A 22,711-nucleotide genomic window follows, 5' to 3' on the forward strand; every position below is an offset into this window, starting at 1 on the left:
AGGGAGGTGGGGCCGGCTGTGGCGAGAGGGGCCGGCAGGTGTCTAACGTCACCTGGGTTACAGCTGCCATGGCTGACCTGTGTTCACACAGTGCGGAGTGCTTTCACAAACTGCGAGTTATGCCATTACCCACCCCAGGCTTACAGACACACCCCTCAAGTTCAGAGCGGTTAAGCGACAAGGTCGGCCTAGGCTCCTTTTCACTCTATCAAGCTGGTGCTGACCTACGCGTCCGCAAGTGTCGGCCGGACCTGGGGCTCCAAGGGTCCGTCTGCTCAGCCTGGGCCCGTGTTTCCCCCTGCAGATCAAGTGGCTTGTGCAGACCCAGAAATCTGCCAGAGGGTCTGCAACAACCCCTCCGGCTGTTCCGACATTGCCTATCCCAAGCTGGTGCTGGAACTCCTGCCCACAGGTAATGTCCCCTCACCCCTAAGTGGAGTCCCCTGGGGCCCCCGGGCCCTGATTGGAAGTAGGGGCAGGGTGGGAGGGCTGTGGCCAGGAGTAGGCTCGGGGCTCAGGGGCCTGGGGCCTGGCTGTCCAAGGGGCGCTGCCTGAGCATCCTCCTGAGGTTCTGTCCCTCGCATATGAGCCCACACTGGGGCCAGCTGGCTTTGGACCTGGGCCCCCAGGGTCCTGAGTGAAGGCAGCAGCTGTTGGCAGGCGAGCCCCCGGCCCATAGACCTCCCTTCTGCCCCCAGGACTCCGTGGGCTCATGATGGCCGTGATGGTGGCTGCGCTCATGTCCTCCCTCACCTCCATCTTTAACAGTGCCAGCACCATCTTCACCATGGACCTCTGGAACCACGTCCGGCCTCGGGCATCCGAGAAGGAGCTCATGATTGTGGGCAGGTCAGGCCTCGTGGATTGGGGATGGGCAGGGCGGGGCTGGGACTTCCAGACACCCAGGCAAGGGGGCGCTGAGCCCACCCGGACACAAAGTGCAGCCTGTGGCTCACCGAGGCCGGGCCAGCCTCCGCTGTGAACAAAGATGAGTGGGACTGGGGGCTGCATGGATGAGTGAATCATTCATTCATTCAACCCAGAGACGCTCACTGAGCACCTCCTGTGCACCTGACACGGGGTAGGGCAGTGAAAAGACTCAGTTCTGGCCTTCATGGAGCTAGAGGAGGAGGGGGAAGTCAGATGTCAGCCGTCGTCCTAGTGAGTGCTACAATGGGGGATCAGGAGACAGATTCTACCGGGGCACCCAACCTGGACTGGGACCTGAGGGGCGGACAGGAGCCAGCCAGGGAAAAGTGGGGAAGGATGCTCTGGGCTGGGGAGAGGACTCTATACCCAGGCTTCTTCAAAGTCCTATTGGGAGGAATAGAGAGGATTAGAATGAGTGATATGTAAATTTTATGTTAAATACATACAAATGACCCCTGGGGGCTCCACTCCAAGGGCTGTCTCAGCCTTGAGTTAGGAAAAGATCTTGGGACAGGTGCTGTGGCTCAGCAGGTTTCCCCCCCTCAAAGTGACAGCATCCTATATGGGCATCGGTTCAAGTCCTGGATGCTCCACTTCTGTCTCAACTCCCTGCTAAGGCACCTGGGAAAGTAGCAGAAAATGGTCCAAGTGCTTGGGCCCCTGCCACTCATGTGGGAGACCAGGATGGAGTTCCTGGCTCCTGGCTTTGGCCTGGCCCAGCCCCAGCTGTGGTGGCCATTTGGGGAGTGAACCAGCAGATGAAAGATCTGTGCCTCTCCCTCTCTCTGTAACTCTGCCTTTCAAATAAGTAAACCTTTAAAAAAAAAAAAAAAGGAAAAGAGGTCTTAGAGCTCTTAGATATGACACCGAAAGCACAATCCATAAAAAAAAAATACATTGGACTTCAGGAAAATGTAAAACATTCCTGCTTGGAAATATACCATGAAGAGAGTGGAAAGATAAAGTGCAGTTGGTGAGGAAATGTTTGCAGGCCACATGTCTGATCCTGGAACATCACTGAGACCAAGAGCAGCAGTTTCCAGCGGACGTTTCAGCAAGGAGAGAGAGGAGTGGCAGGGGCAATAAAAGGTGCCCACAGTCAGTAAGCAAATGCGAACTATAACCACGGAGAGAACTTACTACACACCCAGCAGAGCGATGCTAACCAGAAAGACAGACAGGAGGTGGAGGGACTGGAACTCTCACACGAAGGCACTTGAATGAATTCATGGAAATTTTAAGTTAAGGATGTTTATTTTGGGCTGGCGCTGTGGCATAGTGGGCTAAGCCTCTGCAGTGCCAGCATCCCATATTGGTGCCGGTTCTAGTCCCGGCTGCTCCTCTTCCAATCCAGCTCTCTGCTATGGCCTGGGAAAGCAGTAGAAGATGGCGCAAGTCTTTGGGCCCCTGCACCCGCATGGGAGACCAGGAAGAAGCTCCTGGCTCCTGGCTCAGCCACAACCATTGCAGCCATCTGGGGAATGAACCAGTGGATGGAAGACTTTTCTATCTGTCTGTAACTCTGCCTCTCAAATAAATAAATAAAATCTTTATAAAAAAATAAAGCATGTTTATTTTGGTGCCAAAAAAATTTGAAATCCGTGCAGAGTTTTTCACAATATGCATTTTCCATAACCTTTATAAACATTAAAAGTTTTTGATTAACATGTAATGCTTGCACATTTTTATGGGCACAGAGCAATATCTCAGCATATGTATACAGCATCAATTGATCAAACCAAGTCATTAGCATTCCTATTTCTTTATCTGTTTTCTGTTTGGAGCCTGCAACTTCTCTCTGCCAGTTCTACTCCATGAGCTTCCTAAAGACTCCTCTATGCACGGATTTCAAAAATTTTTACTTCAAAATACATTTATCTTTGAATTCCATTTTCCAGCGAACTTTTTGGGCCCTTGTGCATTGCAGGTGGAGATATAAAATGGTTTGAGCGTTCAGAAACAGTTCAGTGGGCACTGGTGCTATGGCGCAGGGGGTTAAGCCACTTTGGATGCTCCTGTATCAGAGTGCCCGGTTCAAGTCCCAGGTACTCCTCTTCCCACCCTCCTGCTGATGCACGTGCAGTAGATGATGCCTCCAGTGATTGGGCCCCTGCCACCCATGCGGGAGACCTGGATGGAGTTCCAGGCTCTTGGCTTCATCCTGGCTTAGCCCCAGCTGTTGCGGGCATTTGGGGAGAGAACCAGTGGATAGAATTGCTCGTTCTCTCTCTCTCTCCTCTTTCTTCTTCTTCTTCTTCTTCTTCTTCTTTTTTTTTTTTTTTTTTTTGACAGGCAGAGTGGACAGTGAGAGACAGAGAGAAAGGTCTTCCTTTTCTGTTGGTTCACCCCACAATGGCCGCTGCGGCTGGCGCACCGAGCCGATCCGAAGCCAGGAGCCAGGCGCCTCCTCCTGGTCTCCCATGGGGTGCAGGGCCCAAACACTTGGGCCATCCTCCACTGCACTCCCAGGCCACAGCAGAGAGCTGGCCTGGAAGAGGGGCAACCGGGACAGAATCTGGCGCCCTGACCGGGACTAGAACCCGGTGTGCCGGCGCCACAGGCAGAGGATTAGCCTAGTGAGCCGCGGCGCTGGCTCTCTCTCTATTATTATTTGTTGTGCTTTCCAAATAAATAAAAGTAAGCATGAAAACATTTTGGCAATTTCTTTAAAAAAATATTAACACAGTGGCAACTCAGAAATTGCATTCTTGGGAATGAAAATATATAAGGAGCCTTCAAGAGTTCGTGGACAACACATTTTATGAAAAAGCCCATGCGTGGATATCAATGGTTGTTTGTACCTCCCTTCATTCCCGCTGAAGTACCCTCAGGTGCCCACACAAACATATGATTATTTATGTTCATGGAAGCACTATTCGTAATAGAGAGTAGAAAGAATTAAAATGTCCACCTGTCGGCAAAGAAGAAACAATGGCCTGTGATGGCATGACCATGACAATGGAATGCTTTACAGCCTTGAAAAGGAATGAGCTATGGCCATGTGACAGCATGGATGAACCTCAGAGCCCACCGCGGGTAGTGAAAAAGCCAGGTGCAAAACAGGTGCCATCCCACATGACACCACCTGGTGGCGATGTCCAGAAAGGGCAACGGGATGCAGCAGCCCGGAAGCAGGGGAAGCAGGTCAGTGCTTGATTAGGGTGGGCGCAGGAACAAGCAGAGGGGGCACCAGGGAGGTCTTGAGTGTGAAGGGTGCTCTAAATCTTGATGATGGTAATGGCACAGGCAACCGTCACTGGATTGTGCACTTGCAATGGCTGGATTTTAAATATGTAAATTCCACCTCAATAAAACTACCTACCAAAAATGAAAGGGAAGTACATCTTTTTTTTTTTTTTTTTAAAGACTTATTTTTTAAGTGTATTTGAAAGGCAGAGTGACAGAGAAAGGGAAACAGAGAGAGAGATCTTCCTCTGCTGGTTCATTCCCCAGATGACCCTAACAGCTGAAGCTGGGCCAGGCCAAAGCCAGGAGCCAGAAACTCCATCTGGGTCTCCCATGTGGGTGGCAAGGGCCCAAGCACTAGGGCCATCTTCTGCTTCCTCCCAGGTGCATCAGCAGGGAGCTGGATTGGAAGCAGAGCAGCAGGGTCTTCACCCAGTGCTTGGATGTAGGATGCCAGCGTCACAGGCGGGCAGTGGTTTAACCCGCTACACCACAATGCTGACCCGGAAGTAAACCTTCAGGGGAGAGGGCGCTAATCCAGGGCCTCTCTCCCTCTGCACAGGGTATTTGTGCTGCTGCTGGTGTTGGTCTCTGTGCTCTGGATCCCTGTGGTCCAGGCCAGCCAGGGAGGCCAACTGTTTGTCTATATCCAGGCCATCAGCTCCTACCTGCAGCCGCCCGTGGCCATGGTCTTCGTCTTGGGGTGCTTCTGGAAGCGGGCCAATGAAAAGGTAGCTCTGGGCCGACCACCACCCCTCTCCCGCGCCCTGCCATGCAAGAATCAGTGCTGCCCATTAGGCTGGTGGGAGAGGGAGGGGGTGGGAGTGGGAGGGAGCTCTGGGGCAGCAGCCACAGGGAGTGGTCACCGGGTCTTTGAGAAGAGGCCATGAGAGGTCTCAGCTATATCCTGATGTAGTCTGGCCGTTAAGCAGGGTCCTGGAACCCTTCTCCCCAGATGCCGAGGGAAAGAGGAGTAGACACTTAGCTCCAGGCACGGACCATCCCAAGACGGACGAGCTCCTGATGCGGCTTCCTAAGCCTTCCCGGAGGCCCGGCCCCTCCACGTCTCTAACGGTCTCGCTCTGGTTTGCAGGGCGCCTTCTGGGGCCTGGTCTTGGGCCTGCTCCTGGGCTTCATCAGGCTGATCCTGGACTTCATTTACGTGGAGCCTGCCTGCCACCAGCCCGACGAGCGCCCCTCTGTGGTAAAAAACGTCCACTACCTCTACTTCTCCATGATCCTGTCTTCGGTCACTGTGCTCACTGTGACGGTCATGAGCCTGCTCACAGAGCCACCCTCCAAGGAGATGGTACATCTTTGTTGTTGCCTGTATCTGTTGTGGCCCCTTACGAGGACTGAAGGTTCAAAGAGCTGGGCTTCAGGGATGGTCTGTTCAGGATTCAGAGGTCATCAGAACCCATCTCTCACTTCTACTTTGAGTCTCAGGCCCTGCGTGGGGCCACATTTAAATGATTATTGGAGAGGCAGAGTTATATATATAGAGAGCTCTTCTTTCCTCTGGTTCGCTCCCCAAATGGCCACAATCACCAGAGCTGGCCCGATCCAAAGCCAGGAGCCGGGAGCTTCTTCCAGGTCTCCCACGCAGGTGCAGGGGCCCCAAGCACTTGGGTCATCCTCCACTGCTTTCCCAGGTCATAGCAGGGAGCTGGATCAGAAGAGGAACAGCCGGGGCACGAACCGGCACCCCTGTGAGTTGTTGGCGTCACAGGCAGAGACTTAACCTACTGTGCTACAGCGCTGGCCCTGGTTGAGGGAGCTTTTAAAGGCAACAATGAGGGGGATTACGTCAGATGGATTGATGACAAAGGTGGCGTCAGGCCTAAGGTGAACATCACTTGCGGGTGGATGTCCTGGGAGAAGGACTTCTGGTATAACGTGGTGCTGACCTTTGGGTGAGGTTGTGGTTCTGGCAGAGTTGCTTTTTATTTGAAAGGCAGAGTTACACACACACACACACACAGATCCTGCATCCACTGGGCCACTCCCCAAATGACCACAATGGGCAGGATTGGGCTAGGCAGGAGCAAGGAGCTTCATTCAGGTCTCCCACATGGGTTCAGGGGCCCAGGAACCTAGGCCATCTTCCACTGCTTTCTTAGGTGCATTAGCAGGAACTGGATCAGAAGTGGAGCAGCTACAACTTGAACAGCACTCATATGGGATGATGGTGTCACAGGTTCCTGCTTAACCGGCACCACAGTGCTGGCCACTAGAGTTTTTTTTTATTAAATATTTATTTTATTTATTTGAAAGAGTTACAGAGAGAGGCAGAGAAAGAGAGAGAGGTCTTCCATCCACTGGTTCACTCCCCAGATGGCTGCAATGGCTGGGGCTGTGCTGATCCAAAGCCAGGAGCCAGGAGCTTCTTCCTGGTCTCCCACATGGATGCAGGGCCCAAGGACTTGGACCATCTTCTACTGCTTTCCCAGGCCATAGCAGAGAGCTGGATAGGAAGTGCAACAGCCAGGGCTAGAACTGGCGCCCATTTGGAATGCCGGAGCTTCAGGCCAGGGTTTTATCCCTCTGAGCCACAGTGCCAGCCCGGTAGAGTGTTTTTTTTTTTTTTTCCATTGAAAGTTACTATTGTGGGCTGGCACTGTGGCATAGCAGGTAAAACTGCCACCTGCGATGCATGCATCCCATGGACATCAGTTCATGTCCTGGCAGTTCCACTTCAATCCAGCTCCCTGCTAATGTGCCCAGGAGAGCAGCAGCAGGTGGCCCATACTTGGGTCCCTGCACCCACATGGACGACCTGGAAGAAACTCCTGGCTCCTGGCTTCAGCCTGGCCCAGTTCTGACTGTTATGGCCATTTGGGGAGTGAACCAGCAGATGAAATCAATCTCTCCCCACCCCCTACCTTTGCCTTTCAAATAAGTAAGCCAAAAACAAAGTTACTATGAGGCAATGGTACGTGGGACCCTTCCTTCCTAACTTTCCGGCTTCATTGATTTAGGTTAGGGTTGACACAAGCGACTCCATTTTTATTCTGATGGTTTTCACTGATTCAGTCCCCGGGCCAGAGACCCGGAAGAGCTAAGATGACTGCAGTCTGGGTCCCACCGTGCTGCAGGGCTCGGGGGACAGAGGGTTGGGTTCCAACAGGAGAGCGAGGATGGGGATGTCTTTGTGTTCTGTAGAGTGGGAGGGTGGGGGCCGCAGACTGGACTTGAAGGCTGTGCCCGGGCTTGGGCAGGGGACGTGGGGGCAGGACTGACCTCACACTTGGCCTCTCTACTCCTCAGATCAGCCGCCTGACCTGGTTCACTCGCGGCGACCCCGTGGTCCAGAAGGCACAGGTGCCAGCAGCCACGCCCCTGCCGCCTGCCCTGTCTCACAACGGGACCGCGGAAGCCAACAGCGCCAGCATCCAGCTGGAGATGATCCAGGAAAGCGCATCCAAAGCCCACAGCAGTGAGTACTCGCCATCCCCGGTGACAGCAGGAGCGGCGAGCAGCAGCGGGTGGTTGTGGGGCACAGGAAAAGGGGCGGCCCCCGGGGACTGCAGCATCTGCCCCGCCCCAGCCCTGCTCTCCGGCCACCAGAGGGAGCTCTTCGGCAGCTTCCGTAGCACAAACACGCTGTGCACTTTGGAGCTGGGTGTATCCGAACCTCACACAAACCCACACAGCGGGCTGGAAGGCACATGCTTTACGTTAGGGGCGTGCTGACGTGTTCTGGTGTAGCCCACCTACTACTGTCATTAGACAGGGGCTAGCATTACAAAACCTCGAGATTCCACTCAACATTCTAGATTTCCATCTGCTCTTGAAAAACAGGGAGAGCTGGCAACTCTGGGCCCACATGCTGCTGCCACCGGGTGTGCACGTCACTTAGCCAAGGTCCTCACCGCTCCCAATTGTCTCCATGGTCCTGAAGCTGTGCATTGTCATGGCCGTTGCTTTTTAAATTTTTTTTAGAGATTTATTATTTATTTGAAAGGCAGAGTTAAAGAGAGGGAAAGATAGGGATCTTCTATCTGCTGGTTCACTCCCCAAATGGCCTCAATGGCCCAGGGCTGGGCCAGGTTGAAGGCAGGAGGCAAGGGCTTCATCCAGGTCTTCCACGCAGGTAGCAAGAGCCCAAGCACTTGTGCCATCTTCTGCTGCTTTCCCAGGCATGTTAGCAGGGAGCTGCATGAAGCAGAGCAGCCTGGATGCAAACTGACGCCCATATGAGACGCCAGCAGCACAAGAGACGGTTTAACCTGCTATATATGCCACACATTTTGAAAAGATTTATTTGAAAGAGTTACAGAGAGAGAGAGAGGGAGAGGGAGAGAGAGAGGGAGAGACAGAGAGAGATCTTCCATCTACTGGTTCACTCCCCAGATAGATGCAATGGCCGGAACTGAGCCAATCAATCTGAAGCCAGGATCCAGGAGCCTCTTCCAGGTCTCCCACATGGGTGCAGGGGCCCAAGGACTTGAGCCATCTTCCACTGCTTTCCAAGGCCATAGCAGAGAGTTGGATTGGAAGAGGAACAGCTGGGATTAGAACCGGTGCCCATATGAGATGCCAGCACTGCAGGTGGATTCTTAACCTACTATACCACAGTGCCGGCCCCTAGTGTGAGTCTTAATTTCTGCTCTTGAAAATGGTAGAAATTCTTAAGAAAAAAAAAAAGCAATCTTCCAGAATTAAAGGGCCTTTCAAAATTAAGGCAGTAATGAATTCAGCCTTCCCTCTTCATATTCGCAGATGTTGGTTTCGGGATCCCCATGACCCCCAGATTCACAGCTGCTCAAGTCCTTATACAAAATAGTGGCCTGTGGGTGCTGGGTTCTAGTCCTGGTTGCTCCTCTTCCAGTCCAGCTCTCTGCTGTGGCCTGGGAGGGCAGTGGAGGATGGCCCAAGTGCTTGGGCCCTGCACCCGCATGGCAGACCAAGAAGAAGCTCCTGGTTCCTGGCTTTGGATCGGCGCAGCACTGGCCGTTGCAGCCATTTGGGGAGTGAACCAACGGAAGGAAGACCTTTCTCTCTGTCTCTTTCTCTCACTGTCTATAACTCTACCTGTCAAATTAAAAAAAAATAGTGGCCTAGTATTTGCATATGCAAATCCTTCTGTATGCTTAATATCAACTCCACATCATTCATAATAGCCAATCCCATATAAATGCTGGGTAAGCAGTGGTTATACTGCATTGTTCAGGGAATGACAGCAAGGAGGAAAAGTTTGTACATGGTCAGTATGGATGCAACTTTTTTCAAGTTTCTTTTTCATCTAAATTTTTATTTATTTGAAAGGCAGAGAGATAGAGAGAGATCTCCCATCTGCTTGTTCACTCCCCACATGCCTGCCACAGACCCAGGGCTGGGCCAGGCGGAAGCCACGAGCTGGGAGCTCAATGTGGGTCTCCCATGTGGGTGGCAAGGACCCAGTTACCTGCTCCTTCCCAGGATGCACACTTGGCAGGAAGCTGGAATCAGGAGTGGGGCCAGGACTTGAACCCAGGCACCCTGCTACGTGACGTGGGCCTCCCACGCAGCATCGTAACTGCTGCACCGGACAGTCACCTGTTCTTGGAGCTTTTGCCAGCCACGGGGCACTGCCCCTGCGGGATCAGATCCGAGCCCGTCCCTTCCAGAGGAGGTGCAGGAAGTGTGCACCTGTCCTGGGAGACACGGCGCATGGCCGCCACCTTCCTTGGCTGGGTTCTTTGCAGGTGATGTGACCCCGAAGCAGTCCAGAGTGGTGCGAGCCCTGCTGTGGCTCTGTGGGATGGAGGGCAAGGGCACGGAGCAGGCCCCGAGGCCAGCGGAGCCCGTCTTAGCTTCCGTGGAAGAAAACCCCGTGGTGAAGACCCTCCTGGACGTCAACTGCCTGCTGTGCATCTGCTGTGCCTTCTTCCTCTGGGGCTACTTCGCCTAGCGCTCAGCCCGCCACTCCCTTCCCCTGCCCTGTTGTTTTATAATGGAAGAAAAAGATAATAATAATAAAGCTTTTGTTTGTTTACCTTGAGGCTTCAAAGGTGTTTGCAACACTGGAAGGGGAAAGGGGGGGTTAGAGACTGCAAAGTGTTAAAAAAAAAAAACCTTCCTGTTCTCAAAATCGAGCTCCTCACCCTTCCTCTCCATGGTGTAAGATCCACGGCCAGATGCAAAGAGCCTGCAGGTGCCCCGGCTGGACGGCAGCGCAGCTGCTCCTGGCCCGGTGGGGCAGCCTTTGGCCAGTACCCAGCTCACCTGCGTGGTGCAGAGTGGGATCCACCTCCTCTCCCTGGCTTCCCATGGCTGCCGGCTTTGCTAAAGGATCGCCCAGTTCCCAAAGGCTTCCTCGTGATTCTCGCTCCTGGGTATGATTTCTTAGAAATACACCCAAGTCAGTGCCCGGAAGTCAGACGCTGTCAGGAAATCCGAGAACTGTGTGCCCTTCACAGGTTTGGGCTTGGATTGTGCTGCTTCCTTTTTTGTTTTGTTTTGTTTTTTGTTTTTTGACAGGCAGAGTAGATAGTGAGAGAGAGAGAGAGACAGAGAGAAAGGTCTTCCTTTTTGCCGTTGGTTCACCCTCCAATGGCCGCTGCGACCGGTACATTGCGCTGATCCAAAGCCAGGAGCCAGGTGCTTCTCCTGGTCTCCCATACGGGTGCAGGACCCAAGGACTTGGGCCACCCTCCACTGCCTTCCCGGGCCATAGCAGAGAGCTGGCCTGGAAGAGGGGCCACCGGGATAGAATCCGGCGCCCCAACCGGGACTAGAACCCGGTGTGCCGGTGCTGCAAGGCGGAGGATTAGCCTGTTAAGCCACAGCGCCGGCCTTGTTTTGTTTTTAAGATTTATTTATACTTTTGAAAGGCAGAAGTAGTCAGAGACAGGGACAGAGACAGAAGTATCTCCCATCAGCTGGTTCATTCCCCAGATGGCTGCAACAGCTAGGGCTGGGCTGGCCTGTAGCCAGGAGCCTCCTCCAAGTCTCCCATGTGGGTGCAGGGGCCCAAGCCATCTTTCTACTGCTTTCCCAGGCCATTAGCAGGGAGCTGGATGGGAAGTGGAGCAGCTGGGACTCGAACCGGTGCCCACCGGGATGCTGGTGTTGCAGGAAGCTTTGCCCACTATGCCACAGTGCCGGCCCCAGCCCCGGCTTTTCTACAGTAATTCAAGCAACACGGGTGGGCTGGATACCCTCTGCCCTCCCAGGTAGGGGCTCGTGTAGGGAACTGGTGGTCCTATGCGGGTTCCCATAACTGGCTCCTGATCTCCCGGGGGAGGCCATGCTGCCCTCTCCATGGGCCAAGGAGGAGACAGGGAGGCTGGGGTGTTCTCACCAGTGACCTGAGCCCCCACCCCACCCTGAGCTGTGCCCCTCACACCGAGACCTCTGGGCCTGCTGGGGTTTCAGGGAGAGCTGTCCCAGCCCGGGCCTCTGCAGTCTCTGCCCCCGATAGCTGCCCGTAGGCTCCTGTTTGGCCCTCCCACGGCCGGCTTTCCCCACGCTGCAGCCACGGGCAGGAGTGACTCTGACCTAACAGACCTCTCAGAATCGTCCAGAATCTTCCAGTGACTTTCTCCAGGCCTCAGGACAGAGCCCACGTTCCTGCACAGGAATGCAAGACCCCCGACGACCAGGTATCTCCGCTCACTCTGTCTTAGCAGTCTGAGGTCCGACCAAAGCCTCGCTCTTTCTCACCTAGGCCTCGCACCCTGGATGGTGTAAAGAGGACCCAGCATGTGTGGCTCGGGATCAGACCAACAGGTCGGTGCCCGTGGTCTCCCCTCTGCCTTCACCGTCCCACCTTCCTTCTCTGACGGACTCCTGTTCTGCCTGTCTCTGCTCAGACATCACTTCCCCCAGAAAGCCCTCCCTGATTACCCCCACCCCTCGGTGACTCTGAAGCACGGGTCACACTGTCTTAGTGACTGCTTCATCGACTGCTCAACTGGAGTGAAAGTTCCACAAGGACAGAACGTGCCTGGCGGATGAACAGGTGGACAACGCTCAGAACACGAAAGCCCTCTGGCTCCTGTTCCCCAATCCCCGCTCCCTCCCCAGATATCCATGACCATGGGACATTCCATAGCCCCTAGGGAACCAACTGAGTCACTCCAATGGCATCCAAACTCTATGAGTGACCACAGGGTTAGAACCGAGCACGTTCAGGGCAACCATGGGCCCACTCCGACCCTCTCTGGCCTCCCACGTATAGATCAAGACCAGATTCCTGCCAGGAAATCAGACGAATGCTGAGTTAAGCGGGAGACTGGCTGTGTGGTCCAGTGAGCTAAGTTCCTGCCTGTGATGCCAGCATCCCCCATTGGAGCACAGGTTTGAGTCCCAGCTGCTCTCCTTCTGATCCAGCTCCCTGCTCATGCGCCTGGGAAGGTATAGATGATGGCCCAAGTAGTTGGGCCCCTGCTACTCTCCTGGAAGACCAGGATGGAGCTCTAGGCTCCTGACTTCAGCCTGGACTAGCCACAGCTGTTGTGCTCATTGGAGTAGTGAGTTAGTGGATGCAAGATCTCTGTCATGCTCCCCTTCAAGTAAATAAACAAATCCTTAAAAAAGGTGGGGGGGGGTGTGTGTGGTGAGAGGAACAGGTCCCTGCCCCTGGTGTTGAGGTGGGGGTGAGGCAGCAGAGACAGGGGAGTGTGAGCACACACAGGCCTAGAAATTGTGCAGAGAACAGAAGAAAACCATTTGCAAGGACAGATAAGCCTCAGTAGCTTCTCCCTAGGGCCTAGCACCCTCCAGGATGGCCGCTATGCATGAAAATGGAGATGACAGACTTGTGGGGTGCCAGGGAAGGTGACAAGCAGTGTGGCAACTCTCCCAGCAGGAGGAATCACAGGTCACAGAAATGAGGATCCAGGTGCCACTCCTGGGCCTGGCCCCTCATTGGCACAGGTGCAGTTACAGCCCTGCAGGCCCCACACTGAGCCACCAGGCCCCACAGCCTGGCCCAGCTCCTCCCAGATGAGAGACAACAGCTCAGGCCTGGCTTCCCTTTTGGCACATATCCAGGGGCAAACACTTCTCATTGCTACGGCAATTGGAATTGTTGGGGTAGGGAGACTGCCACCCACAACAGGAGAGTAAAAACTCAGTGCTGTTCTTAGAACAATGAGTGTCCAGCTTGCTGGGTGTCACACTCAGCAATCACACACATGCTGTATTTCTGGGAGAACATCAGGAGGGGACCTTCCTCATCCTCAGACGCCAAGGGGGAAGGAAGCATGCCTAAGGGGCTGACTGTGGACAGCCAGCTCCTCGGAGATGGGTTCAACAGTGAGCAGCAACTGACAGGCAAGGAAAATAACAGCACGCCAGTACAGGAGTGGAAGTATGAGCAAGCTTGCACTCATGATACATGGGGAAACAGGTGTACAGGTGCATATGCTTTAAAAAGACCGACTTGTTGATCTGAAAGGCAGAGGGATTGAGAGAGCGAGCGAGTGAGCCTCTACCTGCTGGCTTACTCCTAAGATGGCCACAATAGCCAGGTCTGGACCAGGCCAAAGCCAGGAGCCCAGGAACTCCATCCAGGTCTCCCACATGGGTGGCAGGGGTCCAAGTACTTAGGCCATCCTCTGCTGCCTTCTTAGGTGCATTAGCAGGGAGCTGGATCAGAAGCAGAGCAGCCAGGACTTGAAGGCACTCAGATATGGGATGCCAGCATCCTTAGTGGCTGGCTCACCTGATGTACCACAACGCCGGCTCCTAGGTGCATATTTTCCATATAATAAATGCAGGGAGGAGACAGCATTTTAGCCTAGCAGATAAGACACCTGCTTCCCACATCAGGGCGCTTGGGTTCAGTTCCCAGCTCCAGCTTCCAGCTAATGCAGACCCTGGGAGGCAGCAGTAATGGCTCAAGTAGTTGGGTTCCTGCCTCCTACATGGAAGACCTGGAATGAGTTTCTACCTCCTGGCTCTGGTCTTAGTTCAGTCTTGGCTACTGTGGGCATCTAGGTAGCGAACCAGCAAATGGGACATCTCTCTGCCTGCTTCTCAAATAAATAACCAATTCTAAACGCAGCAAGTGCTCCTTTCAGGGTGGGCCCATTAAGTCCGTTCACAGTGGAAGCAGGCCCAGTAACTTCTAAGCCAGGGACAGGTCACTGCCACAGCCGACAGACGGGTCCACCCGTGGAAGGCCAGGGCAGCCAACTCGGGTCGTGCGAGTCCATCTCTGTTCCCAAAAGGAAACCACTTTATCTGGCTCACAGGGAGGGGCAGTCAGACTCACTTTGCTCTGGCTCCCTCTCACTGTATTCTAATCCTGAGATGGGGGGGAGTGGCCTGGAGTGGGCAGGAAGGCATCAGTCACTGGAAGAGTTCCTGTGCTCGGCTACAGCTTCCGGCGTGTACAGTAGCCCTGTGAGAGCTGAGTCTGAAATCCCCTACAGGGACAAGACACAGGTGCCGGGACTGGGGAGACCAAGGCTCGGCCCTACCCGTGGAGCGCTCGCTGAGGACAGCCAGCGTGGGAGGTTGCCAGGCAGCCGCCAGCCTTTCCCATGGCTGTGACCTTGCTGCAACTCTGCTCTTTTAAACTCCTAGTTACACTGAGTACATCTGCCTGCCCCAGGTGTCCCAGCCACCACAGGTGACAACACGCACATGCGTACACAATCATACAAGTGAGAGCCTGCAAGAATGACAAGTTTTCATATAAACCACAGAATATATTTAATTCAAATTAAACATGAAACTTGAATATTGTTCGGTCCTTATCAAGTAGCAATTACATTGTTTAAAAAAAAAAAGAGAGAGAAAACAGTACATTTCTTTCTACATTCTGGCGATCCAACAAGGCACAAGTCGCATCCAGTTTGTTGGGGTGACAGATCCAGCAGTCACCATCAATGCTCAGGGTCTGGAGGGGACTGGGGCAGACACAGACCATCCTGAATACAAAACGGTTCTGCAGCAAGTCTGGAGGGGGAACCTCCTTCCTAGCTAGCACAGCGGGATCAAAGTGCGACGAGCAGGAAGTAGGCACCTTGCAGAATTAATGCACTTTATTAAATAGATAGTTAACGCATTGCTTCTCATTCATTCCACATGGCTGATGGTGCTGCCTGCCTTAGCAAGCTTCCTAGACACGTCTCGGCGCTCTAGCTAGCTACCTCTCGGTTTCTGATTTTTATTTTTATTTTTGGCATTATTTCTTTATCATGTAAAGGAAGACAATTTCTTCAAGACACAGGTCATTCAGCTTTAAGTGTCAGCCCCCACGGTCTCCTGGGGCCAAGGTCCGCGGTGGGGGCCGCTCTTTCCCGTCACTGAAAGCTGTTCGCTGTCTGGCCTGCTGCCGGGGCTGGCGTCTTCACAGGGCCGTGCTTTCCGTCTCGTTGTCTATGTCCAGCAGGATGTGGCCCGGCAGCTCCTTGCTGGCCGAGTCCGGGTGCACTTCAGGGAAGATGCTGCGAAGCGGTTCTGAAACCCTAGAATTGGCGTCTGGACAAAAACATGAGGAGACACGGCATGAATGAGAGGTATGGCCGAGTCACTGAAGCCCCGAGGAGACAGCAGGTGCAAGGGTCGGCCCATGCCCATGCACACACAAGGCGCCCTGTTGCAGGCCTCGGCCGCGCCCAGGAGCGGAGGCTGCCAGCCTCTGAGATCCTACAGGGCTGCTGGGTGGCACAGCCCTGCCTTCCCTACTCCCTTCTGTGTGCCCAGCAGTCCTCATGGACGCCAGCTTTGAAGGATCTGCTTGCTCTGATGGGGGAGAGGAACCCTCATTGCTACCAAGGCCTGGAACACTCTGGCTGCAGTCTCCTGACATCCGGGCTGCAGGAACTGTGCGGCTGCACTGGCAAGAGCTCTCTCCTGAGCTGCAGGGTTCCTTCCTGTCGCTAAGGCCACGGCTTAGAGAGGGCGGGCTAATCGCTGTGGTGAGGCGCCGTCCTGTGCACCGTAGGAAGCCGAGTGGCACCCTGGCCTCTTCCCGCCAGACGCTCGGGACACACGACTCCTTCTGCCCCTGCATGATAACCAACAATGTCTCTAGATCCTGCCATGAGTCTCCTGGGGAACAGTCACCAAAGTAGACCATCAAATCGCTATCAAATATTGACTCTCTCTTCTGATACGTCCAGTTCAAGTCTTATTATGTTAGCTGAAACTCTTTTTTTGTAGATGGCAAATACAGGGTCCCCAAGACACTGAGCCTCACTCTCATGCTCACAAGCCACCTTCGACAATCATGGTCATTTTTCCAGGGCGGCCCGTGGGCTTCTGTTTTATTCACTCAGAAACAAGAATCCTGTGAGCATGCACCAGGCACTGCGCTACGAGCTGAAGGTGCGGCAGTGAACCACACGTGTGGCCTTCAGGCTCTAATGAAGACGGAAGGGTTGGTTTCTCCAGCAGGTGGGCGCGCCAGCCAATTAGGAGAGCCCTGGGAGGTATTTTAGGAGCTGTTTGGGTCTGTGGTAGTTTGACTTTGCAGGTTAGCGCTAGCTGGATAGGAGATGAGTTTGCTCGGGGCATCTCTCAGGTGAGGAGCTGCTTTTCGTCCTAGCTGCTCTAGGTGCACGCCATGCCATGCCTGCCCCTGCTTATGCTGGGACTGCACCGTCTTCCCCAACTCTTCCTGCTCCTGTTCCCACAGCCCTGAGCTGCAGATCTATTTACTCTCCCCGGGGCGCCCCTTTTCTCCCAGAGACCCAGGGTAGGTGCACCTGTCCCTCAAGGGTTTCCTGTGCACCATCACTCTGAGAAATTTCTAGATTTATGGGAGTGTCGGGGTGTCAAGGAGTGTCAGGTGCTCAATGTCACTGCAGGTAACTCAGGTCTGGTGCAAGCCGTAGGGGCAGCTGAACTGCAGGGAACGGCACCACGCACTGTACACAGCGGTCGGTGTGCACGGAGCCCAGGAGTCCAGGATTTGTCCTCAGCACAGGGGAAGTCAATGAGGGCAGAGCCCACGTGCTCTGTGGTGCTCAGAGCTTATTCCCAGTGCCTAGACTTGTGGCTGGCAGATAGTGGGGGCTCAGGAACCTCTGTGGCTGGACACTGGACAGCTGGACGGACGGGTCACCAATGCAATCACCTTTCAAGTCGCCCCCTCTCAATCTTCCAGCAGAGAAAAGCTGTGTCTCCCAGGCAATACTGACAGAACAAAGTCAGTGCCACTTCAAACCCGTCCATGTTATCCTGGCCCAATAAAACGCATGAGGCCCCAGCCACCGCCTCCTCTCAGCCCCAGAGACTTGCCACAAACCATGGGACACTCGTGACCTGGTGGCTTCTGTAATTAGATTTGTTTGTGAACATCTATTTGGACGCAAGCTAACGCCTGCCATTTCCAAAGGGCAAACTAGCTGTCTTTCTCTTTTCCTCACACATTCCACGTAATTTCCAGATTGGCACTTCGCTGAATTTCTCCCAACTATTTACAATGAACACACAGGAATTATACATTCAGGAAAAAAAAGTGGGTGGGTGGGGACATGCAGAAAATCCCTGCCTCTGACTCTGCTCCCAGCCCCTCTGTGCTTCGGGAATCATTTTGTGAATGAAAATAAGGAGTCAGTTTACATGCAGGAAGTGGGAAAAGTGAGGGCAATGCAAGCAGAGCCAGTGCTCAGAGAGAGGCTAACCTCTGTCACCATGGGTCACACTGGGGGCACTTCGAGACACCAGAGACTGCTAGGGGCTCCCACACACAGTCACACGGGGAAACGATCCCAGGGCAGCCCCAGTGCCACTGTGCAGCTGTGAAAGGCGGGCGGTGAGGGCTCTGCTTCCTCTCGCCCAAGGTGGCCAGAGGAGGGGCAGAGCCAGACCGGCTGGACTCTGGGTCTTAAGTAACGTAACATCCCCTGCACCCCACAAAGGGCTATGAATAGCCCCTTTATCTGAGGAGATAATGGCTTCAGTCTTAAACACTTTGGTTCACAAGGAGGAAAAAGTGATTTTACAAAGATACCTATAAGCACCTGCTTTATGTTTTTAGTTTTTTAAACTAAGCCTCTCTGCCTAGGACTTTATATATTATTTGTATTCCAAAAACAGCTGGTCTGAGCACCGAGCTTCCAGTCCCAGCTCTGCTTCTGATCCCAGCTTGCTGCTAATGCACACCCTCGGAGGCACAAGTGCCTGGGGTCCTGTCACCCATGTGGGAGAGCTGGATTGAGTTCCTGGCTCCTGGGTTTGGCCTGGCTCAGCCATGGCTGTTGTAGACAGTTGAAGAATGAACCAGTGGATGGAAGAAGTGCCTGTCTCTCAAATAAATAAAAATTTAAAAAGAAAAGCCAGTGGCACATCAGATCTAAATATGGATGCCTGGGCCCCACCCCCAACCCCAGTGTCTGGGGCCCAGAAGGCTGGGCCTGGGCGGATAAGGCCTAGAAACGTTGACCCACAAATCTAATCTGGAGCTCTGATTAAACTGTTCCAGATGAAAATGATAAACAGCTACCATTCTCTTGGATCCATTCATATTAAGAACTGTAACAAGTGCTTTTAAAATCCCATCTGATTGAATCAACAACCCTGACAGATGTCACCAGTTTACCGTTCAATCAGCCTGTGCCTGCCCAACTTTACCCAGAGGGCTCACACTCTAATTCAGACACATCGACTCGAGTGTGTGCTCTTGCTACTATCCCTGAAGCCTGCCCGACACAGAAAAGAACGGAAATTAAAGAAGTGGCCAGGCCAGCCCCGTGACCACCTGTTACACACCCGTGAACACTTAGCATCCAGAATGACTGACAGCAGGCACGGACAAAGCCAGTCCTCCTTTAGTGCATGCACTGTTAGTAGGGATGCAAGCAAGGCAGGGTTAGGGTGACCGGTTAGTCAGCAGGCATTAATGCGTAAATATGATCATACAGTAGCACGAACGCTTTGGCCAATCAGGTGCCTTTTCCTTACCATTAAATACTCCAATTTCAGTTCTGACTGAATATGGCAGGTCATACATCTAAATTATTTAATAAAATGTTCGAATTAGAATACTCTTTGCTAAAATCTTACTTTAAAAACAGTGAGATACCAGCTCTTTGTCTTGGGAATTAGAAGCCCATGGCCTTCTGGAGTCACAGTGAAGAGGAGACTCAGGGGACGGCGGGACCCCTCCCTTCCGTGCTTTGGGGCTGCGCTGGCTGCAGGAAGTTGGCTGCCAAGCCTTCCCGGCAGCAGTGATCTCCCCCGAGGCGCTATCCTCACTCACAGCCTTAATTCCGCTCCTCATGATTCAATGCCTTAAATGAACCAAGTGTTCTTAGGAATCTGCCTGTCTGTGGTTTTCCAACTGAACACATGATGTCATAATAAAGGACTGTCCTGTCCAAGGAAGCGCTGTGTCCTCTCTCTTGAGCGGTTTTATCCATGAGTGGTTGACGGCAGCAAGACCGACGACCAGAGATCATAAATCCTAAATGCTGGCCTCCTAGCGGCTTCCGGGGGCAGTCCAGAGGATTCTGGGACAGTAGAGGTTAATTCTGTGACACAGAGGTCACTGTGGTGACGGGAAGGTCCTTGAGTCACAAGAACTCACAGCATGGATGACTTTTGGGGTAACTTCGAGAGTCAGGGAAGTGGACGCACACCTGTGCCCTGCAGCTGCACTCTGGGGGCGGGTGACGCTGCCGCCCGGGAGGCCTGCATCCCACATCGGAGTGCCTGGGATTGAGCTCTGCCTGCTCTGCTTCTGATCCAGCTTCCCGCTAACGCACGTCCTGGAGGCAGCAGACTTGGTCTGAGTTCCAGGCTCTTGCTTTGGCCTGGCCTACTCCTGCCTGCTACGGCATTTGGGGAGTGAGCCAGCAGAAAGGAGATCTTGATCTCTTTATTTCTCTCTGCTTTTCGAATAAACAATCAATAAGTAAAGATCAAGAAAAAAAAAAAAAAAAGGCTGCACTCTGGTCTTCCCCTTCTGGGATCAAAAGAAAACCTTACTCAGACCAAAGCTGTGAATGCCGTGGCAAAGTAGCCCATAGAAAGGCTTAGGGCTCAGCTCAGCCGGTTAAAGCTTTGCTGCCCAAATGTGGGTCCAAAGGCAGACTGAGGTGAGCTCACAGCCCCTTTTAAAAGGCTCACAAGGTTTAAGAAAGCAAAAATGTAAGTGTGCTAGAATGCAAAGGAACGTAAAGGATCTTTGGAGATTTATTTTTTTCTGTCCTGAGAATTTCAAACCTCAAATTAAAAAGCTCCATGCGGTTAACTCGCACTAAAGAGACCAAAATTAAAAATTAAAAGCTCAAGACACGAGGGATACAATTCTCTGTGCCAGCAGCACCCGAGCACTGACAGGTAAATCGTGCTGAGCAGAGAGCAGTGCTTGGGAGAGGCTTCCCAAAAAGGAAGAAGACATTCTCAATATCTTGTCTGAGCCGCTGGACACCAGGCTCCCCACCTACTGACATCTACCTCTCGGCTCTGGAGCACTGCAGCTCCGCTGTCTCTGACAAGGACCACAGGGACCTGTGCGTGCTGCTGGCTGCCGCGGCGCGGGGTCACCTGGCTGTTCCTGAGCACAAGGTTACAAGCACAGATGCGGAACACGGCTAAGCAGGAGCGTTTGGAGCTATGGGACAAGCTGCCTGGGGGGAGTTACAGACCTTAGTCCTGGAAACCTTCCCCACCTGTGAGGGCACTAGGAAGGGCATCTATTGGGAAAGAAACAAGTAAACAGACCAATGTGGTTTTGTTCTTTTCAAAGTAAATGCTCTGGTATCATCAGGAAAAAAAAAGTTATTAACCATTCATAACACATGTAAATTATGCATTCTATTCCTGGGGGGGTGGAAAGTTATCAAAATTTTTTTTAATAGTCAGCTACCCCTCAGCATTTGGGGATGTCCAGTGGGGTGTCTCCATGGTGTTTTTTCCGCTGAGAAGTCACTCAGGATGGTTAGAGAGCCCGGGGTGTATCTCAGGTTCCTCTCAAAAGTGTCTCCACTTAGTATAAGATTATAAGTATCTTCACTTAGAATAAGTATATAGATTGTTGAAAGAAATGATTCGAAGCTTCTAGTTGATACTTTTTAAAATACTTAAAAAAAAAAAAACAACACAAACCACTATCCATCTTTACGTGATTAGTAAATTAGAGCATCTGGGATGGAAATGATTAAAAAATCACAAGTAAACAAAATAGTCATGTTCTGGACAGCCTTTAAAAAACACGCCATCAGCAGTAGCCACCCAAACCCAGCTGTACAGTCACCACCGCTCAGAGCAGGTTTCCCTGGGGATGGGACAAGTGCGGTTCTTCCTGGCCAAGCCCCTCCGGTAGGATCTCGCCCTGAGACCGCCGTTCTCAGCTTCCAATCTGGCATAAAGCATACTTTTTAAAGTTACACCTTCATTTGTCACTTACTAGAATACTTTGATTCTTAGAAGGGAAACAAACATTTCAACGAGGAATTCACTAGGAAATGAATTTGAAGCTCGTGTTACACAATGCCTATACCTTCCGCCTGGATTCAGATTACCGTACCTAGGAAAATGTAGATGTGGGAGGGTCCTAAACACCTACGCAGGGGCCAGCAAAGTCCCAGGGCCACGCAGGATGAACTTCAGGCTTTGCGGGTCCCCTGCTCTCTGCCACGGCTACTCAACTCGGCTGCTTTGGCACAAAAGCAGCCACGGCCAGCGTGTAAAAAATGCCTGGCCAAGAGCCAATCACACTTTCCCGACGAAGGCCGGCGGCAGGCCCAATCTGGCCTCCAAGGCAGTGTGCTGACCCTGCTGAGCCCAAGCCGAGGTGAGAGCGAGCACCCAGGAGCCCAGAGGGAGCAGAGGGGACCCGGCGCCTACTTACCGGTGACTACTCTGGAAGCTGTCGGTGCTGCGTGGCTGAGGCCGCCTTCGCCGGCTGGGTGGGGGCCGGGAGGGTGAGGGGGCGGGGGCATGCTGGGCCGGTTCCTCGGCTTTGGCACCGGCCTCGGTCTCGGCAGGGTGCCAGTGTGTGGCTGTGCAGTCTCAAGGTGACTCACCGCCGGGGTCTGAGACGCCGGCAGGCTGGGATTCTGTTTTGCCAGGGGCGGGGTACTGGGGGGCGTTGGTGTCTGGGGCGGGGTGTGAGGCGGCTGCTCAAGTCCATGCTCACTGGGCAACGCCACGGGGTTGGGAGGGCCCTGGCCACCAGGCTTGCTGTGCGCCAGCGGCGAGGCCTGCGTCGGAGGCTGCGGCGGCGGGTGACTGGGAGCTTGGATCGGAGACAGGCTGCTGGAGTACCTCCGGGGTGCCGAGAGCTGGGCGGCGGCCGAGGGCTGGCCCGGAGCCTGGCCTGCGTGCTGGGGGGGAGGAGAAGGACTCCGGGTGGACGGCTTTGGGGACAGGCTAGGTGGAAGCTGAGATGTTCCTGGAGAACTCTGGCCCCCGGAATGGCCAGGGGGTGGGTTTCCTGGCTTCGGGGGTGCTGGAGCTGGCTTTTTAACAGCTGCACAAAGGAGAAAAAGACCTTTCAGTAGGAGCACAGTGACAGCCAACGCTGCCTTAGCCGGGAGATGGAGGGCGAGCTCATGTCGATGCCACGCACCCAGTGCGACGGGGGCAAGGGCACCTCGCTCTGTCTCTTCCCCCCAAAACCTGCAGTCCAGGTGTAATCATCAGGCAAACCGAGAGACTGTTCCGGGTTGTCAGGGCCATGAACACACAGGGGAAGACAGAGGAA

The 22,711-nt window shown here is 53.5% G+C and overlaps 2 protein-coding genes across 15 annotated transcripts in view; one reads left to right on the plus strand and one right to left on the minus strand.

Annotated features, from left to right (window-relative positions):
- Positions 1–10,009, plus strand: part of SLC5A11 (solute carrier family 5 member 11) — a 40,671-nt gene extending 30,662 nt beyond the window's left edge. For 6 of the 9 annotated variants that reach the window (XM_062179925.1, XM_062179926.1, XM_062179927.1 and 3 more), the window contains 6 exons: positions 305–412; positions 699–849; positions 4,679–4,847; positions 5,210–5,425; positions 7,384–7,552; positions 9,804–10,009. In XM_062179925.1, coding sequence (XP_062035909.1) covers positions 305–412; positions 699–849; positions 4,679–4,847; positions 5,210–5,425; positions 7,384–7,552; positions 9,804–10,009 — 1,019 coding nt within the window. The remainder of the gene's footprint in view (positions 1–304; positions 413–698; positions 850–4,678; positions 4,848–5,209; positions 5,426–7,383; positions 7,553–9,803) is intronic. The other 3 variants (XM_062179930.1, XM_062179933.1, XM_062179934.1) reach the window with 1 other exon arrangement.
- Positions 10,010–14,744: 4,735 nt separating this feature from the next.
- The window catches only part of ARHGAP17 (Rho GTPase activating protein 17), a 96,775-nt gene continuing 88,808 nt past the window's right edge, over positions 14,745–22,711 (minus strand). For 2 of the 6 annotated variants that reach the window (XR_009864745.1, XR_009864744.1), the window contains 4 exons: positions 21,857–22,477; positions 20,652–20,699; positions 18,964–19,012; positions 15,447–15,534 (listed from right to left, as the gene is read on the minus strand). Coding sequence is in view for 4 of the 6 variants with exons in the window: in XM_062180676.1 (XP_062036660.1) it covers positions 15,404–15,534; positions 21,857–22,477 (752 nt within the window). In the remaining 2 variants the exon portion in view is untranslated. Of the gene's footprint in view, positions 15,535–18,963; positions 19,013–20,651; positions 20,700–21,856; positions 22,478–22,711 lie in introns of all 6 variants that reach the window. The other 4 variants (XM_062180676.1, XM_062180673.1, XM_062180675.1 and 1 more) reach the window with 3 other exon arrangements.

Source organism: Lepus europaeus, chromosome 21 (assembly GCF_033115175.1).
Source record: "Lepus europaeus isolate LE1 chromosome 21, mLepTim1.pri, whole genome shotgun sequence".
Lineage (NCBI taxonomy): Eukaryota > Metazoa > Chordata > Mammalia > Lagomorpha > Leporidae > Lepus > Lepus europaeus.